Below are 26134 nucleotides of genomic sequence, written 5' to 3' on the forward strand. Positions count from 1 at the left end.
TGCCATTAGCTGCTGCTGGGTGGGGAGCTTAAATAAACTTGGTTTCCATATCGACAAAAATAAAGAAAATTAAGTCTGGCTATTGATGACATTTTACCATTCTAAATCACGGCTCTCCAACTCTGGCAACTTTAAGACTTGTGGACTTGCTGTGCAGGTTACATGACCACAGGAGGGTGACTGTGGGAACTTTGAATCTGGGCCATAAGTACCCCCCTTCCTGATACTGATGTAGTAACCTCAAATGGTCAGTAAGCAACCAATCATAAGTCAAGGACTACCAGTATCCCACTCTCCCCTCCCCCAGGTGTTTCTTCTGAGGATGCCTAAACATGGACCAGCTTCCTCCTCACCATCTCCAACATCCAAACATCAGGAAAAGTGTTTGCTTCAAAAGGGTGATGAGGAGAGCCCTGATTCAATTATCATCAGAACATTGTTATTGGATACCTTTTAAACACAAACGCAAAATCTGAAAGATGACATTAAAAACAAATTCCAGACCCCCACATTGTACACATTAAAATTCCTGTGTTTTATTATTTACACAAGTGGAGCAAGACCACCATAAATCTCTGGTGGGAAGGCTTTGGAGAACATCCATTAATGTCCTCTGAGGGTCATGACCATTTGTGGATTCTCACAAGGCAGCCATCAAAATGGGCTCTCTGCTGGACCATACAAGAATCTGTTTGTCCAGACACAAGTTCTGTAAGAATTCCAGAAGAGTAACGCTCCCTTTCTAGAACTGCCGCAGAGAATATTGGTAAGGCAGAAAGATAAGAAGAACCCAATTCTAGAAGAGGGAAAAGGAGGAGAGGTAGATTGTTGGGAATGTCTGATAGTGAGACTCAAGTCCACGTCAGCAACTGGCAATGAGGACCTGATTTCCTGGGACAGTCCTACGTCCAAGAGGATATTCCTCAACCTTAAATACCAGCAGTTAGAAGTCAAGTTGCATTTTTACAACAGGCACACACACAATCACCAAGGAAACCTCACTTCTTACAGGCTCAGGGGAGTGTCCAGTTGAGGCAGACCTGCAGGACAGGTTCTTCCTTGGTGGGTGCTGGTAGCTAAACCCACCTGCACGGTTTGCCCTGGGAATCAGAAGACTCCCTTGGCAGCCCCAGGGACTTTTAAAGTCATCCAAAGGACTTGGGATCATGTGGGAAAGTGGACTGTTTTAAAGATGCATCCGTCCCCCAAAATAGCCTTGGCAGAAGCCATAAGAGCGGAGACGCCTTGGTCTGTTGGTGGCCACCCAGGAGTGAGAACCCTCAAGGACCAACGTGTCCGTGGCTCTCCCTCAAGTTGTCTCAAGACCAGGGATGCTGCTGCCTACCAACCAGAGGGGCAAAGAGTTGGGAAACTCCACAAGAACCTCAAGGGACTGTTCAGCAGCCCCCTTCATGCTTTCTCCCCTCCACCCCAAACTCTGCCAGTCGCTTCCTAGGAGACTGAAGACTAGCTTCTAAGGGGAATCCAGGACTGGGCAGCCTCCGGGGGGCTCAGCTGGAACCAAGGGGTTGCTTCAAGCCCTGTGGAGAAATGGGTGTGCAGGACGGAAGGCAAGTAGGCTGGGCACCTGGTGGAGGGGGCCCCCCTCTCCTTCACCAGGGAAAGACCTGGTGGTTTCTGGGTGGCCTCCTCACTTTCTAACCCACCAGAGGTTAGATGTTCTGGCAACAAGGGGTCTCTCTCGTTTCTTGTTGGGTGGGCAAGACTTTGATGGGCTCAATGGTGGTCCCGTGGCTAAACTCTGTCTCAGGTTGCCCTCCTGCAAGTTGTCGCTGGGATACAATCCGGTAGATTTCTGGAGGAGAAGAAAAGAGAGAGGAGCCCAAGTGGAGTTGGAGGTCCACCTCAGTCCAGAGCAGAAGCAGTCATAGGGGGAGAAGACAATCAAGGCTAAAAAATAACTCAGGTCCAGAAATCCCAGGAGATCGACCTGCACACCAGTGATTTCCTTTCTGAAGGACACTAAGTCTGCATCGTTATAATTAGCTTCTCCATTGCCCTGCATCCTGTCATCTTCTCACTGCAAAGGGAGTCGTTAAAGACGAATGTCATGCCGAAGTGATTTCTTCTCATTTCAGTCAGAACATGGGCATTTCCAAAAGCTTTGGTCTGGCACCCATCCAAGGGTGGGGTTCAGATGACCTCCACATCTGCTGGTCTATAAAACCTCCCAGTATTGCGGTGGCCTTCCTAAAGAGAAAGTCTGAGTACTGCAGAATTAGGGAAGGGACCACCTCTCCTGAAGCCTGCAGAGGTTATGAGACCCACCTACACAGCAGGAGGAGAGGCTGCTTGCCCAGGGACACCTTCTGGCCTTGTGTGACATTTTGAAGCACAAAACAGCCTCATGAAATGCAGTCATGGAACACACAAAGGACAAAAATACAAACCAACCTGTACAAAGTTAGAGTAAGGCCAGCTTCAGGTGACCTGTTTGCACCTGCTGGGTGAATACACCCTGGGTCAAAGGCTGTCCAAGCACTCCCAAAGCTATTCTTGCCCTACTCTTAGGCACAACTTCCTCTAAAACGGTGTTTCCTGACCTCAGGAGCTTTAGGATGGATGGACTTCAACTCCCAGAGTTTCCCCCAGCCAGCATGTGGACTGGGGAATTCTGGGAGTTCAAATCCACCCGTCTTAAAGCTCCTGAGGTCGAGAAACACTGCTTTAAAGTGAAGCCTTTATGTCTGCCCAGGCATTCCTAGGAGGAGGAACGAGGTTTGTCTTGGAGCCTGCCTCCACAGCCAGGTGTTGACTTTAATATCCCCCCTGCAGGGAACTTTTGGTTAAGCTTTCTTGGTGCTCATGGCATCCAAGGTGCGTTGTAGGCCCTGTCAGCCAGGGCTGGGTCTGCCTGCCTTTTGCCACTCCCAAAGCAGAGCATAACCTGTGTCCACCCGGGTAGGTATGAAGAGAAACCATACATACCTGCCAGGATGTTTTGAAAGGCTGCCTCCACGTTGGTGGAATCCAGAGCTGATGTCTCAATGAAAGACAAGCCGTTTTTTTCTATGGCAGATGAAGACACAGAAAAAGGCATCCTCAGTCAGTGATGGTCCACACATACTCTCTGTGAAACGTTCCAGCCGGCCCTCATGTGCTCCTCAGACCTCAGCTGCCTCATCACCACCAGAAGGGCTGGGGCTCAAATCAATCTCATCCCATCTCCCACCTGTCCAAGGATGGTGCCCTCTTTGAGCAATACCAGGTTTAGGCACCAACCTCAGAGCATCAGCAGGTGGCACCTGATGATCGTCTCTTCCCAGAGCCACTGAAGCGGATTGCCTCCCTTTCAGTTAAATACTTTTTTAAAAATGCTTTTCAGATCCATTTTATGCTTTAATGTATATCATTTATCTTCTGGTTTGTTGGTCAGTCCCTTTGGGAAAGTCTCTTTTTAGCTGTAGCTTACAAATTCATAAATAAATAAAGTTAAGCTGAATGTCCTAGAATAGCCCATCATTTTGGGCTATAGTGAGGGCTGTGTGTCCGGAAGACACTGTCAACGTTCAGAATGAGGATCCAGGAATCTTAGGTGTCATTCTTTAATTAAAAAATACACATGTTTAGCTCCCTGAATCATGTTGCTGGAAATTTAGTGTCCAAATGAGGGTTTTTAAGTGAATTAATTTTGCCCCTCGCCCTAATTTAAAAATAAATGAAAAAAATCAGTGACATCTTAACCCCTCTGGGTTTCCCGCACGCTTCCAACGGCCAGCGGAAAAGGCAGCCAGACTTAAACACACTGCTCCTTCTGTACAGCAGTAACACAACACCCAAGGGAGGGGCTGCGGCCTCTGGCCGAGTCTCTGTGAACCCACTGAGAGCTGCAGGCCCAGGAAACGCCTGGCCAAAAACCTTGAAGATCCGGCAGGGAGCTCAACCACGTGGACCAACAGCAACGCTCGAGGCTCTCCTCCTTCACCCAAGGATGCAGCAGCGGTGCCAAGGGCTTAGCTAATGAGCGCATTCAGTAGCATGAATTACTCATGTGCTGAAGTCACTTCCTGTGGCGAAGCAGAACGGATGAAGGGCTCTGAGCTGGCCAGAATCTCCTTGAGTGAAGGAGAGGCTCCGGAGCCCTCTCCCTGGGCCAGGAGCCTTACCTGCAAAGCTCTTGGCCTCGTCAGTGGGCACGGCCCGCAGGTGTCGCAAGTCGCTCTTGTTGCCCACAAGCATAATGACGATGTTGCTGTCCGCGTGGTCCTGCAGCTCCTTCAGCCATTGCTCTGTGTTTTCATAGGTCAAGTGCTTGGCAATGTCATAAACTAGAAGGGCACCGACGGCCCCTCGGTAGTAGCTGCAGGGGGTGGGGGATATGAGGAGGGGGAAGAGTCACTTGCCAGCAGAACCAGACCCTCAGCAATGTCTCCCTCCCACCACCAATGGGGGGGGTGGTACTGATCCCAACATGGCCCCCATTCTGTTCCAGGCTTTGCACAGAAATCGGGGCCATTGCCAGAACAAACCTTGCAGAACCACCTTGCCAAGGCCAGAAAATTGTATCTGATTCAAGTGCCATTTCCAGCATGTCATGGACAGGTGATCCCAATTCATGATGTTTTTGCAGAAAACTTCCAGTTTCTAGTATGGCTGGCTGGGGAATTCTGGGAGTTGAAGTCCACCTGGCTTAAAGTTGCCAAGGTTGGGAAATACTAACATAGATGGATTTGTTATGTTTGCTTCAGCTCCGAAGCAGAAGCACTGAGCGCCAGGGAACCTTCGCAAGCTAATACAGATCAAGGAACCCGATTAGAGGGCGATATCCACCTGCCTAGCCAAGCTGTCCTCTCCCCTTCCCTCTTGGGCACCCAGGGGCAGCAACCAAGTCTCTTACGCGGAAGTGATGGCCCGGTAGCGCTCCTGCCCAGCTGTGTCCCAGATCTGGGCCTTCACGGTCTTGTTATCCACCTGGATGCTGCGCGTGGCAAACTCCACCCCAATGGTGCTTTTGCTCTCCAGGCTGAACTCGTTCCGGGTGAAGCGCGAAAGAAGGTTGCTCTTCCCCACACCGGAGTCCCCGATGAGGACGACTGCAAAGAGGCAAACGACTCTGTGATTAAAATACCTCAGGAGAACCCGGTGAAAAACGATGTTTCGTGCTTGCTTGGTTTTCGTTTCTGTAAGGAAGTTCATCCCATCCACATTTCTGAATTGTTTTGAGCCAAAGAACAGGCCAGGCTTTGCACCAAGCAATCTGACCTCAAAATATGCTGAGGGAGATGAAAGTTTCTACATATGATTGATGGATGGATGGACGGACGGACGGATGGATGGATGATTGGATGCTAGAGAGAGGGTAGATACATAGAAGATAGATAGATAGATAGATAGATAGATAGATAGATAGATAGATAGATAGATAGATAGATAGACAAACAGATAGATAGATAGACAGACAGACAGACAGACAGAGACAGACTTACTGATCTCAAAACGGCCATTTTAGAATAAAATAGTTCACCAGCCCAACAGAAGAGAGGGCAGCTGGGTTTATGTTCATCAATAAGTTTCAGGCTGTTTCAGAAAATATCAACAAACAACCCTGGGTTTTTAACACCTATTATTGTTACATGATGCAAAAGTTCCTTCTAGCTCAGGGGTAAGCAACCTTGGCTGTCTTATGACTTGTAGACTTCAACTCCCAGAATTCCTGAGTCAGCATGGCTGGTTCAGGAATCTGGGTACTGAAGTCCACTAGTCATAAAAGAGCCAAGGTTGCTTACCCCTGAGCTAGACAGATTTGCCCACTTGAAGACCCTGCCTCCCCTTCATCCTACACCAGTTAAGCCACACCATTTATCCAAAGAAAAGTTGCAGTTCTCACCAGCTTTATAATCAAATGTACTCGGCTTAAAGGATGCTAGCAGACTTGTCCTGAATGTTGCCCCGCCTGAAGGCAGAGACAGAACAGTAAAGGCAGCTTCACAAAGCAACTCCAGGCCTCTTTATGTAGAGAGGAGACTCTGCTCTTCCTTTTATGTTTTTTAATGTTTCATTATATGTTTCATTATAAAATAAAAATGTACACTTTTCCAACTTTTTTCAGTGCAGTAAAATATAAGAAAAACCCAGACTTCCAGTTTGCCGACGTGGCTGCCATGGATGTCTGGAAGGCGAGCTCCATCTTCCATGTCCAGTTTCGCTTCACTGGGGGACCCTGGAAAGGGCTGAAAGTCACCCAGTAGGGGTGACCAACAAGGAGAGGATCCCCGTTGGATCACGGGAGGGGGTAGTCCTTCCACTCGATCCAGGGCAGCCCTCCAAACCAGCGGACAAAAGACCGGCCATAGCAATATGGCTTGTCACTAGGCTGCAGACAGCCAAAGTCACACTTACCTCCAGGCAAATTTAAAGCAGCACGGATGAGACTGGGAGAGATCTAGTTCTCTTAAATCCTAACAATTTTTTTTACCTGTACAGGTGAAACTCAAAAAATTAGAATATCGTGCAAAAGTTCATTTATTTCAGTAATGCAACTTAAAAGGGGAAACTAATATATGAGATAGACTCATTACATGCAAAGCAAGATAGTTCAAACCGTGATTTGTCATAATTGTTATGATTATGGCGTACAGCTCATGAAAACCCCAAACCCACAATCTCAGAAAATTAGAATATTGTGAAAAGGTGCAATATTCTAGGCTCAAAGTGTCCCATTCTAATTAGCTAATTAAGCCATAACACCTGCAAAGGGTTCCTGAGCCTTTAAATGGTCTCTCAGTCTGGTTCAGTAGGAATCACAATCATGGGGAAGACTGCTGACCTGACAGTTGTGCAGAAAACTATCATTGACACCCTCCATAAGGAGGGAAAGCCTCAAATGGTAATTGCAAAAGACGTTGGATGTTCCCAAAGTGCTGTATCAAAGCACGTTAATAGAAAGTTATGTGGAAGGGAAAAGTGTGGAAGAAAAAGGTGCACAAGCAGCAGGGATGACCGCAGCCTGGAGAGGATTGTCAGGAAAAGGCCATTCAAAAGTGTTGGGGACTTTCACAAGGAGTGGACTGAGGCTGGAGTCAGTGCATCAAGAGCCACCACACACAGACGGATCCTGGACATGGGCTTCAAATGTCGTATTCCTCTTGTCAAGCCTCTCCTGAACAACAAACAACGTCAGAAGTGTCTTACCTGGGCTAAAGAAAAACAGACCTGGTCTGTTGCTCAGTGGTCCAAAGTCCTCTTTTCTGATGAGAGCAACTTTTGCATCTCATTTGGAAACCAAGGACCCAGAGTCTGGAGGAAGAATGGAGAGGCACACACTGCAAGATGCTTGAAGTCCAGTGTGAAGTTTCCACAGTCTGGGTTGATTTGGGGAGCCATGTCATCGGCTGGTGTTGGTCCACTGTGCTTCATTAAGTCCAGGGTCAACGCAGTTGTCTACCAGGAGATTTTGGAACACTTCATGCTTCCTTCCGCAGACGAGCTTTATGGAGATGCTGACTTCATTTTCCAGCAGGACTTGGCACCTGCCCACATTGCCAAAAGCACCAAAACCTGGTTCAATGACCATGGGATTACTGTGCTTGATTGGCCAGCAAACTCGCCTGACCTGAACCCCATAGAGAATCTATGGGGCATTGCCAAGAGAAAGATGAGAGACATGAGACCGAACAATGTAGAAGAGCTGAAGGCTGCTATTGAAGCATCCTGGTCTTCCATAACACCTCAGCAGTGCCACAGGCTGATAGCTTCCATGCCATACCACATTGAGGCAGTAATTGCTTCAAAAGGGGCCCAAACCAAGTACTGCATGCTTATACTTATACTTTTCAGAGGTCCAATATTGTTCTATGTACACTCCTTGTTTTACTGATTGCATGTTATATTCTAATTTTCTGAGATTGTGGATTTGGGGTTTTTCATGAGCTGTACACCATAATCATCACAATTATGACAAATTACGGCTTGAACTATCTTGCTTTGCATGTAATGAGTCTATCTCATATATTAGTTTCCCCTTTTAAGTTGCATTACTGAAATAAATGAACTTTTGCACGATATTCTAATTTTTTGAGTTTCACCTGTATAAGCTGCTTAAAGTACTTTCCTCCTGTGGAGAGAGAAGGGAGATTTTATCTCTCCCTCTAGAAACAGCGGCAACTGACTATCCAGGGGAGTTTAAAACGTTGAAAGAATAACTTGATCCTAACTGGAATTCTATTTTTTAAAGTTTGTGGATTAAAACATTTTCTATGCTTACTGAAGATCGGGGTTTTTACTTATAAAAAAGAAGCAAAACTGAAAAGATTATAAAAACATTGGATTTAAAAGAAAAGTTTAAATAGTAGGGGTGACATCCTGTGGCTAAACCTGATACTACAATTTGTTGTTGCTTAAGAGAGACTTGGCCAGCCCAGACAATAGATAAGACTTATGTAACCTTGAGACATCAGCTGTGAGAAGCCCAGCTGTGTTCCTTATCCAGTGACAAAATCTTTTTTTTTTCATTCTCTGATTGTAAAGCATTTAACCTAATACACTACTAACAGAATATGGATGAAGATCAGGAACAGATTTTCTCTATGTTGAAAGCAATTCATCAAAATATTCTTACAGCTATCGATGAAATAAGAGGTTACAGAAAAGAACAAGATGTCAGCCCAGATATACAAACTCAAACTTTGATTACAACTAAAGAATCAACTACACAAAATATAACAGAAAAGGTGGAACAATTTAAAATTATGACAGAAGATTCAATTGATCAACAAATAAAGTCAATGGAAAACCCAGAAAAGGGACTGACAATATCGAAAAAGGAAAAGACTTTCTACATAAATCAGAAGGAACCTGAGGATCAAGAAAAACAACAGATTGAAGAGAAGATAAACAGTTCAGGACAACTACATCAAGATGGAAAAATAGAGAGACGATTTGTTAGTCGTCTCAAAAAAAGGGCGATCTGGTTGTTGTTTTTTTACATCAATCTCCATAACAACACAGGGAGATTTGTTTGATGACTCAAAAGCACAGACATGTAAGATGATTTGGCAAAGAAAGAAAGCCAGAATAAGACTCAAGAAAATTGGGGTTTTGACTTACTCATGAGTAAGAATAGAATATACTCAGATGTGTACTTTGAATACTAGATATTGTTATGAGCTGAGATAAAGAAAACTTTGGTCATTTATAACTTAGAAGTATAAATATTAATAGTTAAATGTGAACATTGATTTGCTTATAAAGGTTAAATGTAAAGGTAATTAAGATATATATAAGCTAAAAATCTATCAATGAATGTAATAAATATGTTTTTATTTAGCAGTAATAATAAAAATTATTAGCATATGAGACAGTAGAGATTAAGAAAAAAAGACAGGAAGTATTAAATGTTGAAATAGAAGGAATTTTGGCTACTAAATTTAAGATATCTAGAAATTAGCAGAAAATAAGATTATATTGTATTAGTAATTAGTTGATGTAAGATGGTGAGAATTCAAATAGATAAGACGTGTATCCTGAACATTAGATCTTGTGATGAATTGTGATAAAGGGAATTGGGGTTATTTAAAACTTGGTAATTATAAATATCAAACGTTAAATATAAATATTAATGGGAAACTAAAAATTGGGAAAATTAACCAGGACATTGTCTAAAAACATTGAATGTTAAAACAACTAGGATATGTATAAATTAAAAATTATTGATAAATATAAGAAAGTTATTTTATATTTAATTGATATAAGAATTGTATTAACTTAAATATGAGACAGTAAATACGAAGGGGAAAAGAGAGGAAACATTTAATGTAATAGTTTGAGATCTGTATTAAAGATGTTTGTATGTTATTGAAGGCCCAGAGGAACGTTGTCCATGGGGTCACGATGGGTCAGACACGACTTCGCAACTAACAATGTTATTGAATTATTGACCAACTCAGCCGCCACATTGCTTTTCAAATATTTAAATGTAAAACTAGAAAACATATCTTTATCTACATCTATATCTATCTATATCTATATCTATCTATCTATATAAGAAAAACCCCACCTTAACCTTTTGTTTTCCACTTCACATTTCAAGCCATTTCTATTAACACCAAGATCATTCTACAAACTTAAAATCAAATCATTTTTTTTCAGTTTCAAGCACAAATGCAGAAGCATTTTCCAAGGAGAAACAAACTAGATAAATTCTTCTCTTTAATTAAAACCATCTCCGCTAGCTCTGTCACTTTTACAATCCACTCTTCCATTCGGCGAACAAGTGTATCTTTCCATTTTTGTGCATGCAAGACGTTCCTAAGTGACGCAGACCCTGCTCTTCCCAGGGACCTACAAAAGGGCATCTCCTCACCAAATCCCCAGGATCCTGAGCCACGGGCAGGTGAGGTGTGTGGCACGTGGCCCGTCCCACACCTGGAGCCGCCCCGAGTCCCAGCCCTGACTCACCCTCTTTGGGCAACACGAGCTCAGTTCCCAAGACCAAAGGCCTGCCTGGCTGGGGAATTCTCGGAGCTGAAACCCGCCTATCTTACAGTTGCCAAGGTGGAGAAACACTGGTATAAACAGACAAACGGGTACCAAAGGCTTTTAAACCTCAGGATAGCCGGACATGTGAAAGCAGCATCTAACTCGGGGGGGAGGGGGTGTCCAACCTGGGAACTTGAAGACCTGTGGACTCCCAGAATTCCCCAGCTAGAAAAGCTTAATCCCAGTAGTTTTCCTTCCCCCTTTCCACTCCGAACTGAACGAAAGCTGAAAGCCGATTCCCCAGCTGGCTGAGGAATTTGGGGAACTGAAGTCCACAGGTCAAGTTCCCGAGGTTGGACGCCCCTAGGTCGGCTCGGAGTTTGGGAAGGGGGTCTCCTCCCAGCCCACCTGGAGCGGTCAGCGGAGTCCCCGCGAAGGCTCCTCCGCGGGAGCGGTGCCGCTTTGAGGGCTGGTTCAATCCGGAGTGGGAAGCGGGATTCCCACGAACGGGCAGCCAGAGAAAGTTCGCCGGCTCTGCGGAACTGCCCCGGCGAAACCGGCGAATCTCTTCCGGGCCTCTGACGGCCTCGGAGCCGGGAAATGAGAAAGGAGCCGCGTTTCCACCCAGCAGGCGAGCCCGGGGGACGAAGCGCTGCTCCGGCGGGGGGGGGGCGAGCGTGCCGGCTCTCACTCACTCTTGAACAGGTAGTCGTACTCGTCGTCCTTGCCCCGCATCGCCCCGGACTTCTGCGCTGCCTCCCGACGGAGCAGGTCAGCCACACCTGCGCGTCTCTCCTCGCCCGGAAGCGCTGGCGCAGAGTTCCCGGCCCGCGAATTCCCGCGTCTGGCCGGCTTCAGGTGGGCGGTTGGAGCCAGGCTTTCCCGGCTGGGCTGGCGCCTCCCCCGTGGCGCCGATTGGCCCGGCCTCGCCCCGCAGCTTGATTGACTGCAGGCGGGTTATTGGGCTGCTCACCTGGGCAGGTAGGAGGAGGGGAGGCCGCAGAGAGAAACTTACTCAGAGGTCTGAAGCCTCCCCCATCAGCCCCAGTCTGGGCTCTCCCTGCCTGCCTTCCCCCCAGCTGCTCTTGGGAAAAGTCCTCCGTGGGGTTTACTGACAGCAAAGCTTTGCCCTTTGTGCCTTTCCAGATTCACAGGTAAAGGACCCTCGAAGGTGGAAGAACAGGTAGTCCTCAACAACCCTCTCTGTTGGAGGTACAGCAACATTGTAACAGGGATTTAGGAGCTGTCCTTGCACTTATGACAGAGGCAGCATCCTCATGGCCACACAAAATTCAGGTGCTTGGCAACAGGCATGTATTGACAACAGTTGTCGTTTCCCAGGGTCACGAGATCACCACTTGAACCTCCCTCCACTCCCCCCCCAGCTTCCAACAAGCAAAATCAATGAGGAAGCTGAATTCATTTAATGTCCATATGACTCTCTTAAGAACTGGTTGATTCACTTCACAATTGTGGCAAAAAGGTCATAAAATCAGGAGTGATTCACTCACCCAGCTTCTTTTGCTATGGCAATTCTGGTCCCAGTCGGTGACCTAAGCCGAGGGCTACCTACACTGCATTCTGTGGTGCTCAGCTGGAAGAGACCGATTATAGTTTGTGTGACTTTGACCCTTTCATGATGCATCTAATCTGTGCTTAAATCTGAGTTAAGGAAGCAACAGCTGTTTGGGGCTGGAAAAATCATTTGGGTCATTTTTCCCTAGCTCTGATAATTACACCAAATCTAATTTTTTAAACAGCAATTGATATTCACCATTCTTCTTAGGGCAGTTTGGCCTATCCTCGGAGAGTGCCTGGCTACATTAAAGGCAATCCATGGATCTTGCTGGGAGAGGATGGATTCCCGGTTAACCAATCCTTTCAAGGTCAGAACCAGAGTAAAAATCAGCACGCAACAGTTTCATGTTCTTTTCATTGCTGGGAAAATGTCTGCCTGAGTAACCTGGATTTTCCTTTGAGTGATTTTAGGGGTGCTGGCTGAGCCCTGATCTCCTGGCCTCTTGCATGATGCACATCTGAAAACAAGACTCCTTAAGAACTGGTTGCCTGCCAAATGTAAACTTACACCAACGAAACCAGTTCTAAGATACCACGTGAGGTTAATTTGATACCCAGGAGACGCATCAGACAGCTCATACTTAAGTAGTCTGCTCATTACACTGTCATGGGGCACTTTGTCAAAAGCATTCACAATCTTCCCACCATGTAATAAGGAAGTTCTTTGTGGGCAGTTGATCAGCAAGATTTCTTATTAATATTATTCCATGTTCTGGGTTTTATTATTTTTATTTTACTGGTTAAATTTGTTTGCTGCAAAGCGACGATCTTCTGGACATATCCGTGCCGACTCCTGGTGGTAACCTGCAGTGATTGTGGCACGTTTGTCCTCAGGAAGGAAGGAGCCCAACCTGGCGCACAGAGGCAGCCAGAGCACGGAGACAGTGATCCCCGGCGGAAGAAGTCAAAGGAGCAGAGCATTATGGCGTCGACCTTCAGCTGATGGGACAGGAGGAGGAATTGGCAGTCAAAATAGGCATTGCTGACTGAGGGGCTGAGAAATTTGAGGGCTTCTCTCTCCGCTGGGGTTATCAGTCTGAATTGTGTTCTTTGGGGCTGGGGGGGGGAGGACAGGGTAGGGAAGAGGTTGGAGAGGGAATGATGCTGGCCTGAGGTCCTACAGCCTCTTCCATCTGTCCTCCTGCATTGGGCAGGATGAGGTCCCCCTTTATACCTGCCTGGTACTCAGGGATGGAGGTCTTCTGGATCTGGTGGCCTCTCTGGGAGAACCCCCATTTCTTCTCATCTTGTTGAGGGGGGTCCAGGATGCCTTGCATGCCCCAGTTCCCTTCATTTTGCAAGACATGCTATTGTTTTCCCCTAAGAGAACCGTCATATTAAGCCATGTGATAAGCATATGCACTCCCTCATCCAGAGCAATTTATTTACAAATATGTTAATATATACACATTTATAAATGTACACACACAGTATGAGAGACTCCCATCCCACAAAGTCACGCGTCTTCTGGGTGGAAGATTTGGAAAAGAATCAAGTGATGTTCTCAGGCAAAAGGAATCACTGCAAGGAAGAACTCTGCCTGACGCCGAAGGCATTGAAGGAGGGCATGAGAAGCGCTTGCCGAGCCCAACCTGGTTCCCAAGTTACCACCTGGGAATGTCTACGAGGGGAGGGCTACCTGCCACTTTCAGCTTCACTTCTCTGCAAGCAAGCAAGCAAGCAAGCAAGCAATGTAGGCTTCTGACAAGGCCAATTGGTCTTGCTCAGGGGTAGGCAACCTCGGCTCTTTTATGACTCATGGACTTCAACTCCCAGAATTCCTGAGTGCTGACTCAGGAATTCTGGGAGTTGAAGTCCATGAGTCATAAAAGAGCCGAGGTTGCCTACCCCTGGTCTAGCTGCAGCCCCTAAGTGAGGAAGAAAGGGAAGAGACTAAAGGGAGATCGCCAAAGATATGCTGGTCTTCTCGTGGTCCATCCATCCTGGCCCCACTGAGCCGAAGTTGAGGTAGGCAAACCAGATCAAGAAATTCCAAAGCCCATCTATGGCTAAGTTGTTTTTAGCCTATCATGGCTTAATTTTGGCTTAATGTGAACCCAGCCATTGGGCAACCCAGGATTAAAATGCCCTCTTGGCTCAATGCAGTGCATGACCCCGACTGATGACTCCCACCCACCGGCCCCCTCAGAGGCTCACACAGCAGGCCTTCTTCTCCTCAGCAGCCGCCGAGGAGGATGCCGCGTTGGGATTTTCGGTAGAGAGCGAAATTTTGTTGTCTAGAGGGCTCTTCTGCTTCTGCTTCCGCACTTTATTGAAAATGTCTAGAAATAGGAAATGGAAAGAAAATGTGTTTTCTATCTTTTGCATCTGCAGTGAAGAGACACCATCAGTTTGCCCTCCAATAACTCAACGTAACATAAAATGCAAAACATAACAACATAACATACGTATGTAATAATACAATAATATAAATTCTGGGAGTTGAAGTCCACACAGCTTAAAGTTGCCAAGGCTGAGAAACTGGTTCAGAGGATCAGACGCTTCAGAAGGGCCTTCAGGGATGGGGGCGGGATAATCAGGTAAAGAATAAGAGGATTTGTGATCAGTGCTCTGTTTTCTATGTAGTTTGCTACATGCTGATGGGGATGGGGAACTATGAAGTGTGGACTTCAAGAATTCCTGAGCCGGCCTTAAGAATTCTTGAAGTCCACAGGTCATAAAGGGACCATAGTTCGCCACCCCGGTTTAGCCTGAGTTGTGTATCTAATCTGTTTCCTGGATTATCGAGTGAATGCTTCTCCAAGATGCATCTGACTAGAGGGGCATAAAATACATACATACATACATACATACATACATACATACATACATACATACCCTACCCCCTTGAAGAGCCTTGCAACAGGCCTGGCATTCTGAATTAAAACTCTGGGCCATCTCTGCCAATTTGTCTCTGATCCAGAAGACGTCCAGATGCCACCAAGTTCTGTTAAATAGCAGAACTCGCTTGTTTCAGCTGAGGCAGCTGAGAGAAGAAGTCTACTATGGACCAAACTCAAAACTAGGTAACATCTTGAATATTCAAACCGAGTTCCTGGCGAATTTAGGAAAGATTCCCTACAGAAGACCCCCCCCAAGACCATTGCAGTTACAGTGTCTTCTACTTCTTGCTGGGTAATCAGGTAGACATCTATCAAGCTCCATATTCTTCTTTCTGAGGCCAAGTAAATAAGACGTTGAAGACTTCCTTGTGTGGTGGCAGCCACCGTGCATCTGGTCCTCCCGAGGCACCTCTGCCCCAGATCACCCCCACCTACCTCTCAAAATGGTCTCGAATGCCAGTTCCACGTTGGTGGAGTCCAAGGCAGACGTCTCCATAAAGAGCAGCCCGTTGTTTTCTGTGACAAGGAAGACAGAAAAATCCCCTCAATGGCCAAAGAAGCAATGGAGTTTAACTGAACGGAGGTGTGAAAAGGCCACGAAAATGAAATTTGTTCCTATTTGCAGGAAGACACTGCGAAGGTGCCCGGCTCCTTCAGGGAATAGCCGCCATCTTAGAGAAGAAATGTCAACATCTCATTTTTTAAAAAAGGACTTGTATGCTTTTTTTCTTTGGATCTGTTTTTCTTCTAATGCCCATTTTAATGTGTTTTAAATCATTAAATCAGGGTGAATAAATTGCTGGGCACGTCACTTCCTTCCTCTTGCAGCTGGCAGCTGAAGACCAAGCCAACTAATTACTTCCAAACTATTTTGGGCTGATGGGGATTGTCATCCAAAGCATCCACAAGGCCTGGAGCAGCCCGTCTGGTTTTTCATCCAGAGTCAGAGCCGTGGGCCACATCCTGCCTTGAGCTCAGTGCTGCACTCACAGCCACTCAAGTCCCACTGCTCTGGGGAAGCCACAGCTGCTCCTTCCTACCAGCATACATCTTGGCCTCGTCCGTGGGCACCTCTCGGGCCTGGCCCAGATCCGTCTTGTTGCCCACCAGCATCACAACGATGGTCGCCTCTGCATGGTCATACAGCTCCTTCAACCAGCGCTCCACCACATCGTAGGTTTGGTGCTTGGTGATGTCGAACACCAAGAGGGCTCCCACCGCCCCACGATAGTATCTGTGGCAGACAATGTGGAGACAAAAGTGAGGGCAGAGGAGAAGATGAGAAGAAGGAGAACTTGGCCATTGTGGCAACGTGTCTGCTGGGAAGCTGATCCCTGGTGGGGCTCATCACCCAGAGCTTCGGCTTCTCCCTAGAGCCTCTAACTCTGCTTGGTCTCTCCAGCCACTGACTGCTCCCCAGATCAGGCCCCGAGGGCGATGTGTTGGCCAAGGCGATCGGAGGGGTGGTTGGTGGCCCTTTTTTGGCCAGGAGATGGCTTTTCCTCAGGGAGACCAAAGGCTTCAGCTGACAGCATCTGCTCCAGTGCGGAGGACAGCTGGCACAGCTGGGTCAGTGCTGTCAACAAGAGAGCCAAGGATTTGTGCGACAGCACTGAGCACGGGCGTTATTTCTGAGCATTTCTGGTGCCACAAAAGCATCACAGAGACTGAAGTAGCTGCTTACTGGGCTATTCCCATTCAGTTAAGGCACAGAAGAAGAGAAAAATACACGGACACAGAGACATCTTTGCTATCACTAAAGGAATTCTCCTTTAGTGATAGCAAAGATGTCTCTGTGTCCGTGTATTTTTCAAACATTCGTTTGCAGCTCAGGATTGAACTGTGGAGTCCTTGGCTGTTTTCTTGGAGCCGTTTCATTGCCCAACTGAGTAACATCATCAATGCTAGATAACACTGGTGATGTTATCCAGTTGGGTACATTTGCGAGAAAAGAGAACACCAAGGTCCCTACAGTTGTCCTCCTCCTCCTCCTCCTCCACTCTGCAAACCCTACTACCTTCTACCACTGGGGATGTTACCTAGTTGGATAATGAAATTTCTGCAAGAAAACCATCAAGTTCAGAGAGCACCAAGGTAACCTCTGTGCTATCTTTACTGCAATACATGGACTGAGTGTGCACACTATGCTTAACCAGGTTAGCAAAAGGCCCAAGGGTTACATGGATGTCATCCATCAAACCAGTTTATGAAAGTTCAGTATCAGATGGTGTAAACCCAGCTGCTTCAGTTTAGTTGAACTTAGAAAAAGGGCGACTCCAGTCATCCTGTATGACAGACACAGTTTCTCCTTCACACCTACAAGACGTTCCTCTATGGGTTAGATAGGGGTGGGGGAGGGGGGGATTAAAGTCAAAATGTATTGTAAAACTTTTTAAATAATAAAAAAAGACATTCCTCTAAGTTAAGACACGTCTAGATATGCCCTGATCCAACCCTGCCTGCATCCACATCCAGGCTGATCCTCCTATGACTCACTAATATACCCAACAGGTTCTGTGGGAATCACCTGTAAACACCTGATCAGGTCACTCAAAGCACCAATAAAAGTCAAAACCTGTGAGACTGAGAAAGGTGAAAGGAAGGAGACATTTGACCAGGTGAAGACCTTCCAAGCTCTCAGCCTCGGCCACCCACCCTTTGCCTCTACTTACGCCGATGTGATGGCCCGGTAGCGCTCCAGCCCGGCCGTGTCCCAGATCTGGGCCTTCACCAGGGCGTCTCCCACCAGGATGGTGCGTGTGGAGAACTCCACCCCAATCGTGGTGCGGCTGTCGTGGTTGAACTCATTGCGAGTGAAGCGTGAGAGCAGATTGGTTTTTCCCACTCCAGATTCTCCAATCAGAACCACTGGGAGGAGGAAGAAGACAACGCTGTTTAAGGCGCTGGGTGCGTTTCTCCATCACTACATGCACGTCCATTGGGTTAAGCCAGACTTGTTTTAATCGTAGATTTGGGTTTGGTTTTTTTTTAAGTCAATCACACTGGTTGACTTCAGACAGACTTCTTGATAGTTGAAGCTGGAGTGGTTGAGTTCAACCAAACAATTTGGCCAGCTGTGATTTGTACCTTCTGCAGCATCATGGCCAAATCCAGAAAACAACTGAGCCAAGGGAATGCGCGGATTCGGACAGTGAAAGAGGAAGGAGCTGTAAGAGTACCATGAGGAGCAGGGTTAGTTTCCCAGGACAGAGGAAGAATTCCCCAGAGGCAAACTGAGGTTCCCCTTGGCCTTGCAGGGGCCTCCCAAGACCCTTTGCCCAGCAGGGCTCGCAACTTGGGAGTCCTCCTAGATTCACAGCTTTCCCTAGAAGACCATATAGTAGCTGTGACTAGGGGGGCCTTCGCCCAGGTCTGCCTGGTGCGCCAGTTGCGGCCCTATCTAGACCGGGATGCCTTACGTACGGTCACTCACACGCTCGTGACCTCTCGTCTGGACTACTGCAACGCTCTCTACATGGGGCTACCCTTGAAGACCACTGAGAGGCTCCAACTGGTACAGAATGCAGCTGCGAGAGTTGTGTTGGGAGTTTCCCGACACTCCCATGTTACACCTCTGCTCCACGAGCTGCATTGGCTTCCAGTTGTCTTCCGGGTGAGATTCAGGGTGTTAGTAATGACCTACAAAGCCCTACATGGCATGGGTCCGGAATACCTTGGGGAGCACCTGCAGCCGGCGTCAACTTCCCTCCACCTAGTACGTTCCCACAGAGTGGGTGCCACCGGTCAGAGAATGCCGACTGGTGGCCCCCAGGGGGAGGGCGTTCTCTGTGGGCGTGCCAGATTTATGGAGCCATCTTCCGGCCGAGCTCCGGATGGCGCCTGACCTCTGCTCCTTCCGGCGCGATCTCAAAACCTACCTTTTTGAACAAGCTGGCCTGGCCTGATGGGATGGGGTTGGGTTTTATAAATTGGTTTTAACTTTTTAATGTGTACTAATTTATTTACAGGCATTGCTGTTTAATTACTTTTTAACTTTTGTATCCTGTTTTTTATGTATTGCCCTGTTCACCGCCCTGAGTCCTTCGGGAGAAGGGCGGTATACAAATTAAATAAATAATTAAATCAATAAATAAATCAATAAATCAATAAATAAATAAATCTTCCCCACCCACCACACTGGGGTTGAGATTGTGCAAGCGGCTAACCACATTTTAGCTAAGGGTGTGCAAATCCCGTGGATGTAGTCACTCTGTGGTTCCTGAATTGCACTATTCTGCTCCCTCGGGAAATGGGGTTGAGAAACCAAGGTTCAGTTAACCATAGGGAAGGCATTTGTGAAATGAATACACACGCACCCCCCCCCCCCAAATATTTATCTTTATAAGAGAATCTGCTGCACGCTCCTGAACAGATCTGGGTGACTCAGACATTAGTCTGAAGTTATTCTGTGGCCTCAGAAGGGCCCTGTCCTTTCAAGATTTCACGTCTAGCAACCGGGGAGGATGTGCTGAAAACCGAGTACCCCCCTCCCACTCCAACGCACATGCTAATTAGGGAAAACAAAACCTTCCCCATCTCTTTGATGAAGCAGCAACGCAAAATGGGTGAAGCTGCTTTGCTTACCCTGCTGCAGCCTTCCTCCACTGAACCCGTTGGAGATGCTGGACTACAACTCCCATCCTTCCCAGCCACCCTGGAAGCATCCGGCTGAGAAAACGGGCACATTGGGATCCCACCCTATTGCTCCCCCAGCCAGACCAGCACTGTCTGTGGGAAAGGAGCCCGTCCCGGAAGGCGAGCGCTGGCAGAGACCAGCCTGGCTGCTAAAGGCATCCCCGAGCCCGGATCCTTGTCCTTTGCAAAGGGCCACTTGCTTTTCCCAAAGGCCTCCTCCGCCAGAAACACGGACAGGCGTTCTGCTCTGGGCAAAGCTCTCCAGAGCTCATTTGGCAGCGGAGATTTCACGCCCTGAAGGCTTTGCAACTTAATTGTGGCAGGAAGGGCAAATGCAACAGGCCATAATGAGGTGACGTGCACTACCAGGCAGGGCACTCAAGGAAATGCCCTGAAGACAGCAGCCAGGGGAGACGCCATCCTCTGGTCATCCAGGGACTCGTGATTGGACTTTCTAGATCCTGATGGAGGAGGTCTGATCCAGCAGAGCCAATGCGGCTTGCTTCATCAGCAGGAGGTAGGGCCAGGAGCGGCCTTCCTGCTGGCACACAGCGGGAAGCAGCCTCCCCCGGGGGCTCCTGTGCAGTTGCTCCTCCCAACACTTTATAGGGTCCCAGGCAGGAGCACCAGCTTGCTGGAACAGGTGACTCAATCAGTCTCTCTCTCTCTCACACACACACACAGACACACACACACACACACACACACACACACACACACACAGGGAGAGAGAGAGAGAGAGAGAGAGAGAGAGAGAGAGAGAGTAGTATCTGAAAGGAAGGCAACCTACAGGATAGTCACCGTCTTCTTCCCCAGTGCTGAGGGTCTATAAGGGCTGCCCCTCCTCCACTCCTCCAAGCAGGGGGGCTGGAGCCTGCTAGGATTAGCCCAAAGCAGGGAATGACCAGCAAGGGAGGGGGGCAAAGGGGCCCTGGCCTGACTGGCAGGAACCCCAGACTGCAGTGGCCATCCGACCTCCAGGACTTTCCGGGGCTGGAGTCCTTCCAAGCGAGGTGAACCCTGAGCTGGGCCAGCAGCCGCACCCCAGGCGGCATTTCCTGGAGGAACCGGCTCCAGGGCCCCTCCTTGGGCTGAACCGCGCTTGCTTCTCCTGGCAGTTTGTTTGCCTGCCTGCTCAACGCCCAGCCTTGGGCTTGGCAGGTTTTGCTCACTTCCCTCCTGCTGAAGGCGGATGTGGGGGCTGTTCCCCTCAGATGCTGCCTGTGACCTCAGGGTTCACCGCGGGGGCTGCCAGTTGCCAGCCAGGTGAGAGTTTTTCCTTGCCCCAATGTCTGATTTAGGCCCTGGTGTGTCTCTCCAAGTCTCATCAACACTAAAAATCTCCACTGGTCAATAAAAGTACTGTAATAACAACCCAGTCAAAGGAAGTTTGCCAATAGCAAAAGGGAGATGCTCCTGAAATGTCAGCCCTTAAGAGACTTGACAAAAGAATTGTAAAATGTTAAATGGAAAACATTTGAACTGATTATCCGTTTGGGTCTAAAGACTGCTTTGACTTTTATAACACTACACCTTGGCACTGCATGGGCCAAGAGCTAAATTGCCCTGAGCCAGAATCATGGAAGACATCGAACAAAGTCATCAAATGAACACCCAGATTAAAGGAAAATTTGTCCAGATTGAAGTTGATGAAAGTGCACATCCAGCCTGTTCCTAGAAGAAAAACTTCTTTGACATCTGTTACCGCTTTTCAGTTGGCATCACCATATTTATATACACCTTTCTGCTTACGGTACATAAAAGCACTCAAGACCATGTGCAACAATAAGAGTTGAGGAAACTCCGAGTGGGGCCCAAATAAGTTGTTTCTTCTCAAGCTGGTTTCTGTTTTCATAATGGAAATGATGACTTCTTGTTCACGTCAGGAAGCTGAGGGGAGAATTCTCTTACTTCTAGAGTTGTCTCATTTGGCCCTGCTTGTCTTCTCTCTCTCTCTTTCCCCCTTCTCGCTTCCTTGAAAAACAATAATAATTGTGACTGTGTGTGGGGGGGGAGGGGACGGGGGTTACCCACCAATATCCACATCTCCTTTTTAACTTTCTAATACTGACGCTGATGCTTCCATCATGTCACTGGTGTACTCTGCAATTAATAGCACATTTTATGAGGTGGTGCAGTTAATGCAATCAGAAACTATGTACAGAGAGCAAACCCACAGATCTACTAGGTTAATGGCTGCAGTTTGTGCTTCTCTCTCTCTCCCCCTCCCCCTCCCTCTGTGTGTGTGTGTGTGTGTGTGTGTAAGAAGGCGCCTTGCAGAAAAATGCCTGGCCTCTGTGCACACAGAGGAAAAGCTCCTTTGGCTGTGGAGGGAGAAGGGGAAGGCTGGGCAGGCGTTCAAATGCCTGACTCTGCTAAGGAAGGGCTGCTCAGGGCACAAGTGGGGGGAGGAACTGCTCCCTCGCATCCTCCAAAATGTTGTGAGTGGAGCTTTCTAAAACATTCACACCTTCGGAGAGTAATGCTTCTATTCTGGGCATTTTTAATCTAAAAAAATAAATACAACTCTTCAGAAAGAAGTAGGCCAAGCCGCAAAGGCTGACAATGTGCTCAGAAGCTCAACGGAATGGGCCGAGCACATCTGGGGGTCCCAGAAGCCGCAAGGAGAAGAGGGGTCCCTTCTGGGCCCTGGCAAAGGTCGGGTCCTTCCAGGAGGAGGAGCCGCACCGGGCCCCAAGGAGGCTCCTCCTGGGGCTGCAGAGCTGCAAGGTTTCGGCCTGCGCCAAGCACCCCCACCCTGGCCAAGTCCAGCTTTTTTTCACCCCTTTTATTGGCAAAGCAATTCAGCTCAATAGGAGTTCTTACGGGGAGGAGTGAACGGGGTGAATTAATCAAAGGCCCTGAAAGTTAAGAGAGCTACAGGACACCTGAACCCCGCCGAGTTTCGCTCCTGATCAGGAAGTTTGGAAAAGCTGAAGCGGCGGGGCGGGGGCGGGGGCCCGCGGCAGGTGCGCCCGCAAATGAAACTCGCTCATTCGTCTTCCAGGGATCGGGAGGCTGAAATCCTGCAGGGGAATCTAGCGGATCCCACCTCGGGGGCCGTTTCTTGGGCGCCTGGAGAAGGCCGCCCGCGGAAGGAAGGAAGGGCGAGCGGGGCTCCGGGGCTCGTCGCGCCCGCGGGAAAGGCAGCCGCCCCCGAAGCCCCGGCGAGGCTTTCCTCCGCGCCTCCCCCGCCCGCCCGCCCGCCCCGCTTCCCGGCAACTCTCGCTAAGCGAGCCCCCCCGCCGCCCCCGCCCCGGCCGTGCCCTGCGCGGAGACCCCCCCCGCCCCCCGCGCTGCCGCCCCCCTCGCCTTTGAAGACGAAGTTGTAGTCGTCGTCCGGCGCCGCCGCCTTCGCCATGGCTGGACGCGCGCTGCGGCGGCTGCTCTGCGGGCGAGGCGAGGCGAGGCGGCGGCGGGCGGGGCGGCGCTCACCTGGGGGGGCGGGGCGGGCGGGCGCAGGTGAGGCGGGCGGGCTCCGGGGGCGCCGCGCTTGGGCGCCCAGCGCTGCCCTACCGGGCCGGGCCGAGCCCGCGGCCTCGGGGGTCGGGGAGACGGGCGGCGGCCGCCGCTTCCACGGCTCCGCCGGCGGGCTTTCGCCGGCAGCGGCTCGGGCGCCGCTAAGCGGAGCATCGCGGCCGAGGCTGGTCGGCGGCGCCTCGGCCTCCAAAGCCGGGTGGGCGAGGCGGGCTGTGGCCGAAGGAGCCCCGGCGCTCTCCGCGTGGCCGAGCCCCGTTTTCAGCCTGGCCGAGACGGCGGGGCCGGGCGGAGAGGAGTCCCGACTCGCTCCGGGCGGCCGCGGGCGGCGGGAGTGCCGAGCGGCGAGGAGGGCGAGGAGGCAGCTGAGCTCCTCCTGCGACCCGCGCCGCGGGGCTGGGTGAAGCCCCGGGCGGGGAGCGAAGCCTTCGTCGCGGGACTCGTCAGACCCAAAGGGCGCCTATGGTCGTGGTTACAACAAGCCTGCCCGGTAGGCCGGTGGGCTGACTCGGCCGCCCCGTCTCCGGCTGGGTGGGCTTCCTGTATCAGTGTGGGAACCCGGCAGAATCGTTTTACCGATTACATTGTTGTACAGATTGAATTTATAGAAAAATGTTATAAGGGGAGAAGGCATGGAAAACTCTTGTCATACCCAAAGTAACTCCCAAATAATCGGTCAGATTATCTCCTTTCGTGTCCCTTGGCTGAAGAAATGACCAATTGTCTTTCATCTCTGCCAATCTATATCCATGCTTCTCATGCCTGGCAACTTTAAGGTTTGTGGACCTCAGCTCCCAGAATGCCCCAGCCAGCCATGTTGGCGGAGAAGATTCGCTGACATCCTAGCGGTGCTAGGTGTGGCCACATCCTCCCGGGGGAAACCATTTGAGCATGATGGCCTTTCCTCTGGAAAGCAGGAATGTCCTCCTTTGCCTCAGGGGCCCTTGGAGGCCACAGGAAGCCAACTCTGAAGGGCCTCCTCTGGCAGTGGTGCCCCACGCAGGCTGGGTGCTGAGCCTCCCCGTCCATCTGGCCAGACCAGAAGGGAGGAATGCCGAGGTGGTGACCTCAGCTTGGCTGCAATGTGGAAAGGCAAGCTGAGGCCGGGCGGGCAGGCCTCCAGAGTCACCTTGTTTATTTTTCAGCTCAAAACACTTGGAGACGCTTCGGGGTGTCACAAGGTGTTGGCCGGGGACGGCATGATTAAAGCGCGACCTGCTTTATGTACAGCCTGTGGCAAAATGCATTTTAAAAAGTGGAACTTTGATTATACTGTTGTCAAGAACTGAGACGGGACTCGCCCCAAGAAGATCCCTGAACGGCAGGCGAGAGGAGACTGGCTTTCTAGGCGGGCAGACCTGCCACCCTCTTCCCCAACCTGACGCTGTCTCTGCTCTCCCGGTCGGTCCCTGGCCAGTAGAGAATGTCTTCAGCTATGGCATGGCTTTGTTCTCTTCCACGCCCAGGCTCCGTTTTCATCTAGCCTGCTGGTGGTGAACAAAAGGCAATGAAAGCATCCACGGTAATATATAGAAAAACAAAACATTCAGATTCATAGGAGTGATAAGCTAAACACTGCGTCCTCATTTGATCAGCCCAGTTGGTGGCTTCTCAAGAGTGGGAAGGGGCGAAGATCAAGTGTCTGAGCCGGTCCTTTTTAGGGTGATGCCAAGGAGAGAAGAGTTTGGATTTTGCCTGGGAAGTGGCTTGACCACGCAAGGTGAGAGGATTCAGCTGCTACTGGATAAGCTGTGCCTGATTCCGAGCAGGCCTCTCCCGGGACAGCCCTTCCACGCCCAGGAAATCCTTGGAGGGTGATCCCAGCTTACAACCCTCTGGGAACATCCAAACTTTGAGGGATTTAAATGCATCCTGGATTTAATATGGAAATCTCTGGCAAGTCGGTGCAGTTTGCCCAATCAGGAGCCGCGTGTGGCCTTTTTAAAAAAACTTTGGCAAGCACTGGAGAGTTGGGGTTCCTGCCCCCAAGCTAAGGAATTGTTGCCTACTTTGATTTTTTTCCTCAGCCTGAAATACGGATTGGTACTTGGTGTGATTGGTAAGAAGAGGGCAGGCTGGCACACCTCGTATGATTCCGTTTTTTGCCACAGCCCATGCCACCTGTGGCTGATGGGAACTAACACCCCGAGTGGCTTGGTGTACCCTAGTGAGGGCGAATGTGACCCCTGGCATCAACAGGCCACGGGGTGGCCATTCCTGAAACGCCCTCTTTGGAGACCAAGGGTTCCCAAGGATGCCATCTCGTTGCACAAAGCCCCGTTGTGGGCAAAAGGCACATTTAGCACTCCAGCTGGAAACTCTGGAAGACCTGCAAGGTCTGGAGTTAACCCTGCTTGCTGTTAGGGGGTGATGTGCCCACAGCCAAGTTTCCTTGAGCTGAGTTGTGGCGAGGTCTCTGCACCGGCAGGTTCTGCCAGTCATTTGCAGAGGTGCTCTGGGAAGCTAGAACGCAGCCTGTTGCCCGCTGCCTCTGTGCCCGGTGCTATCGCTCTTGGGGATCTCGGAATGTCACACGCAAGCTGGCGACAGTCAGCCACGTCTCTGCCCCCACTAAAGCGGGTGTGGCTGTGCATGACTGACCAAGGCTGGAAGAGATCCAGTTGACCGAGAAGCTGATCTTGGTATGACTGGGGCTGTTCGAATGGTCCCCGTTCCAGGGCTGGGCATCGTGCGCTGGCCTTGCAGAACAGGCAGTGGGCAAAGCCGTTTCCCTGAAAAGCTGACTTTGCTGGCCAAGAACACCAGTGAGCAGCTTCAGCTGGAGTGACAGCCAGTCTCCTGATCAACGCCAGCAGTTGTGCGTGCTTCTGGATGCCCCCCCCCATCGGCCAAGGCCAGGCTGAGCATCGAGAGGGGTGCCAGGCTGTTCCTGAGCTTCAGCAGATGACTGCGGGAGAGGATTTTCAGGTTTTTATTTTCCACCGTTACTGTCCTATCTTTTATGGCATTACTGTAAAGCACTTTGAGATCCAGTGTGAAAACAGAAGGCCGGTCACCCGGATTTTTAAGAAATTCTATTCGTAATCCTACATTGGAAAGTTTGAAAACTTTCGTTGCCAATAGATAAGAAGGACAATTCTCTGCTCCTTATCTCCCTTGATGGTTTAAGGGCTTATCTGAATTACCTCAGTTCTCTCCTTCTG

At 49.4% G+C, this 26134-nt stretch overlaps 2 protein-coding genes across 2 annotated transcripts; both read right to left on the reverse strand.

Moving 5' to 3' along the window:
- Positions 1 to 522: 522 nt before the first annotated feature.
- Positions 523 to 11308, reverse strand: LOC310647454 (ras-related protein Rab-11A-like). Its single transcript, XM_083374754.1, has 5 exons — positions 11133 to 11308; positions 4859 to 5054; positions 4128 to 4321; positions 2950 to 3030; positions 523 to 1816 (listed from the first exon to the last, which is right to left on the reverse strand). The coding sequence occupies exons 1-5, from the start codon at positions 11170 to 11172 to the stop codon at positions 1674 to 1676; spliced, it is 654 nt and encodes a 217-aa protein (XP_083230880.1). The 5' UTR covers positions 11173 to 11308; the 3' UTR covers positions 523 to 1673.
- A 2434-nt stretch (positions 11309 to 13742) lies between these two features.
- RAB25 (RAB25, member RAS oncogene family) lies at positions 13743 to 22894 on the reverse strand. The gene is made up of 5 exons (XM_083374137.1): positions 22806 to 22894; positions 17531 to 17726; positions 15899 to 16092; positions 15294 to 15374; positions 13743 to 14297 (listed from the first exon to the last, which is right to left on the reverse strand). Exons 1-5 carry the CDS (start codon positions 22852 to 22854, stop codon positions 14161 to 14163), a joined length of 657 nt encoding a protein of 218 aa, XP_083230263.1. The 5' UTR covers positions 22855 to 22894; the 3' UTR covers positions 13743 to 14160.
- Positions 22895 to 26134: the final 3240 nt, after the last annotated feature.

Source organism: Vipera ursinii (genome assembly GCF_947247035.1).
Source record: "Vipera ursinii genome assembly, chromosome: 15".
Classification (NCBI taxonomy): Eukaryota; Metazoa; Chordata; class Lepidosauria; order Squamata; family Viperidae; genus Vipera; species Vipera ursinii.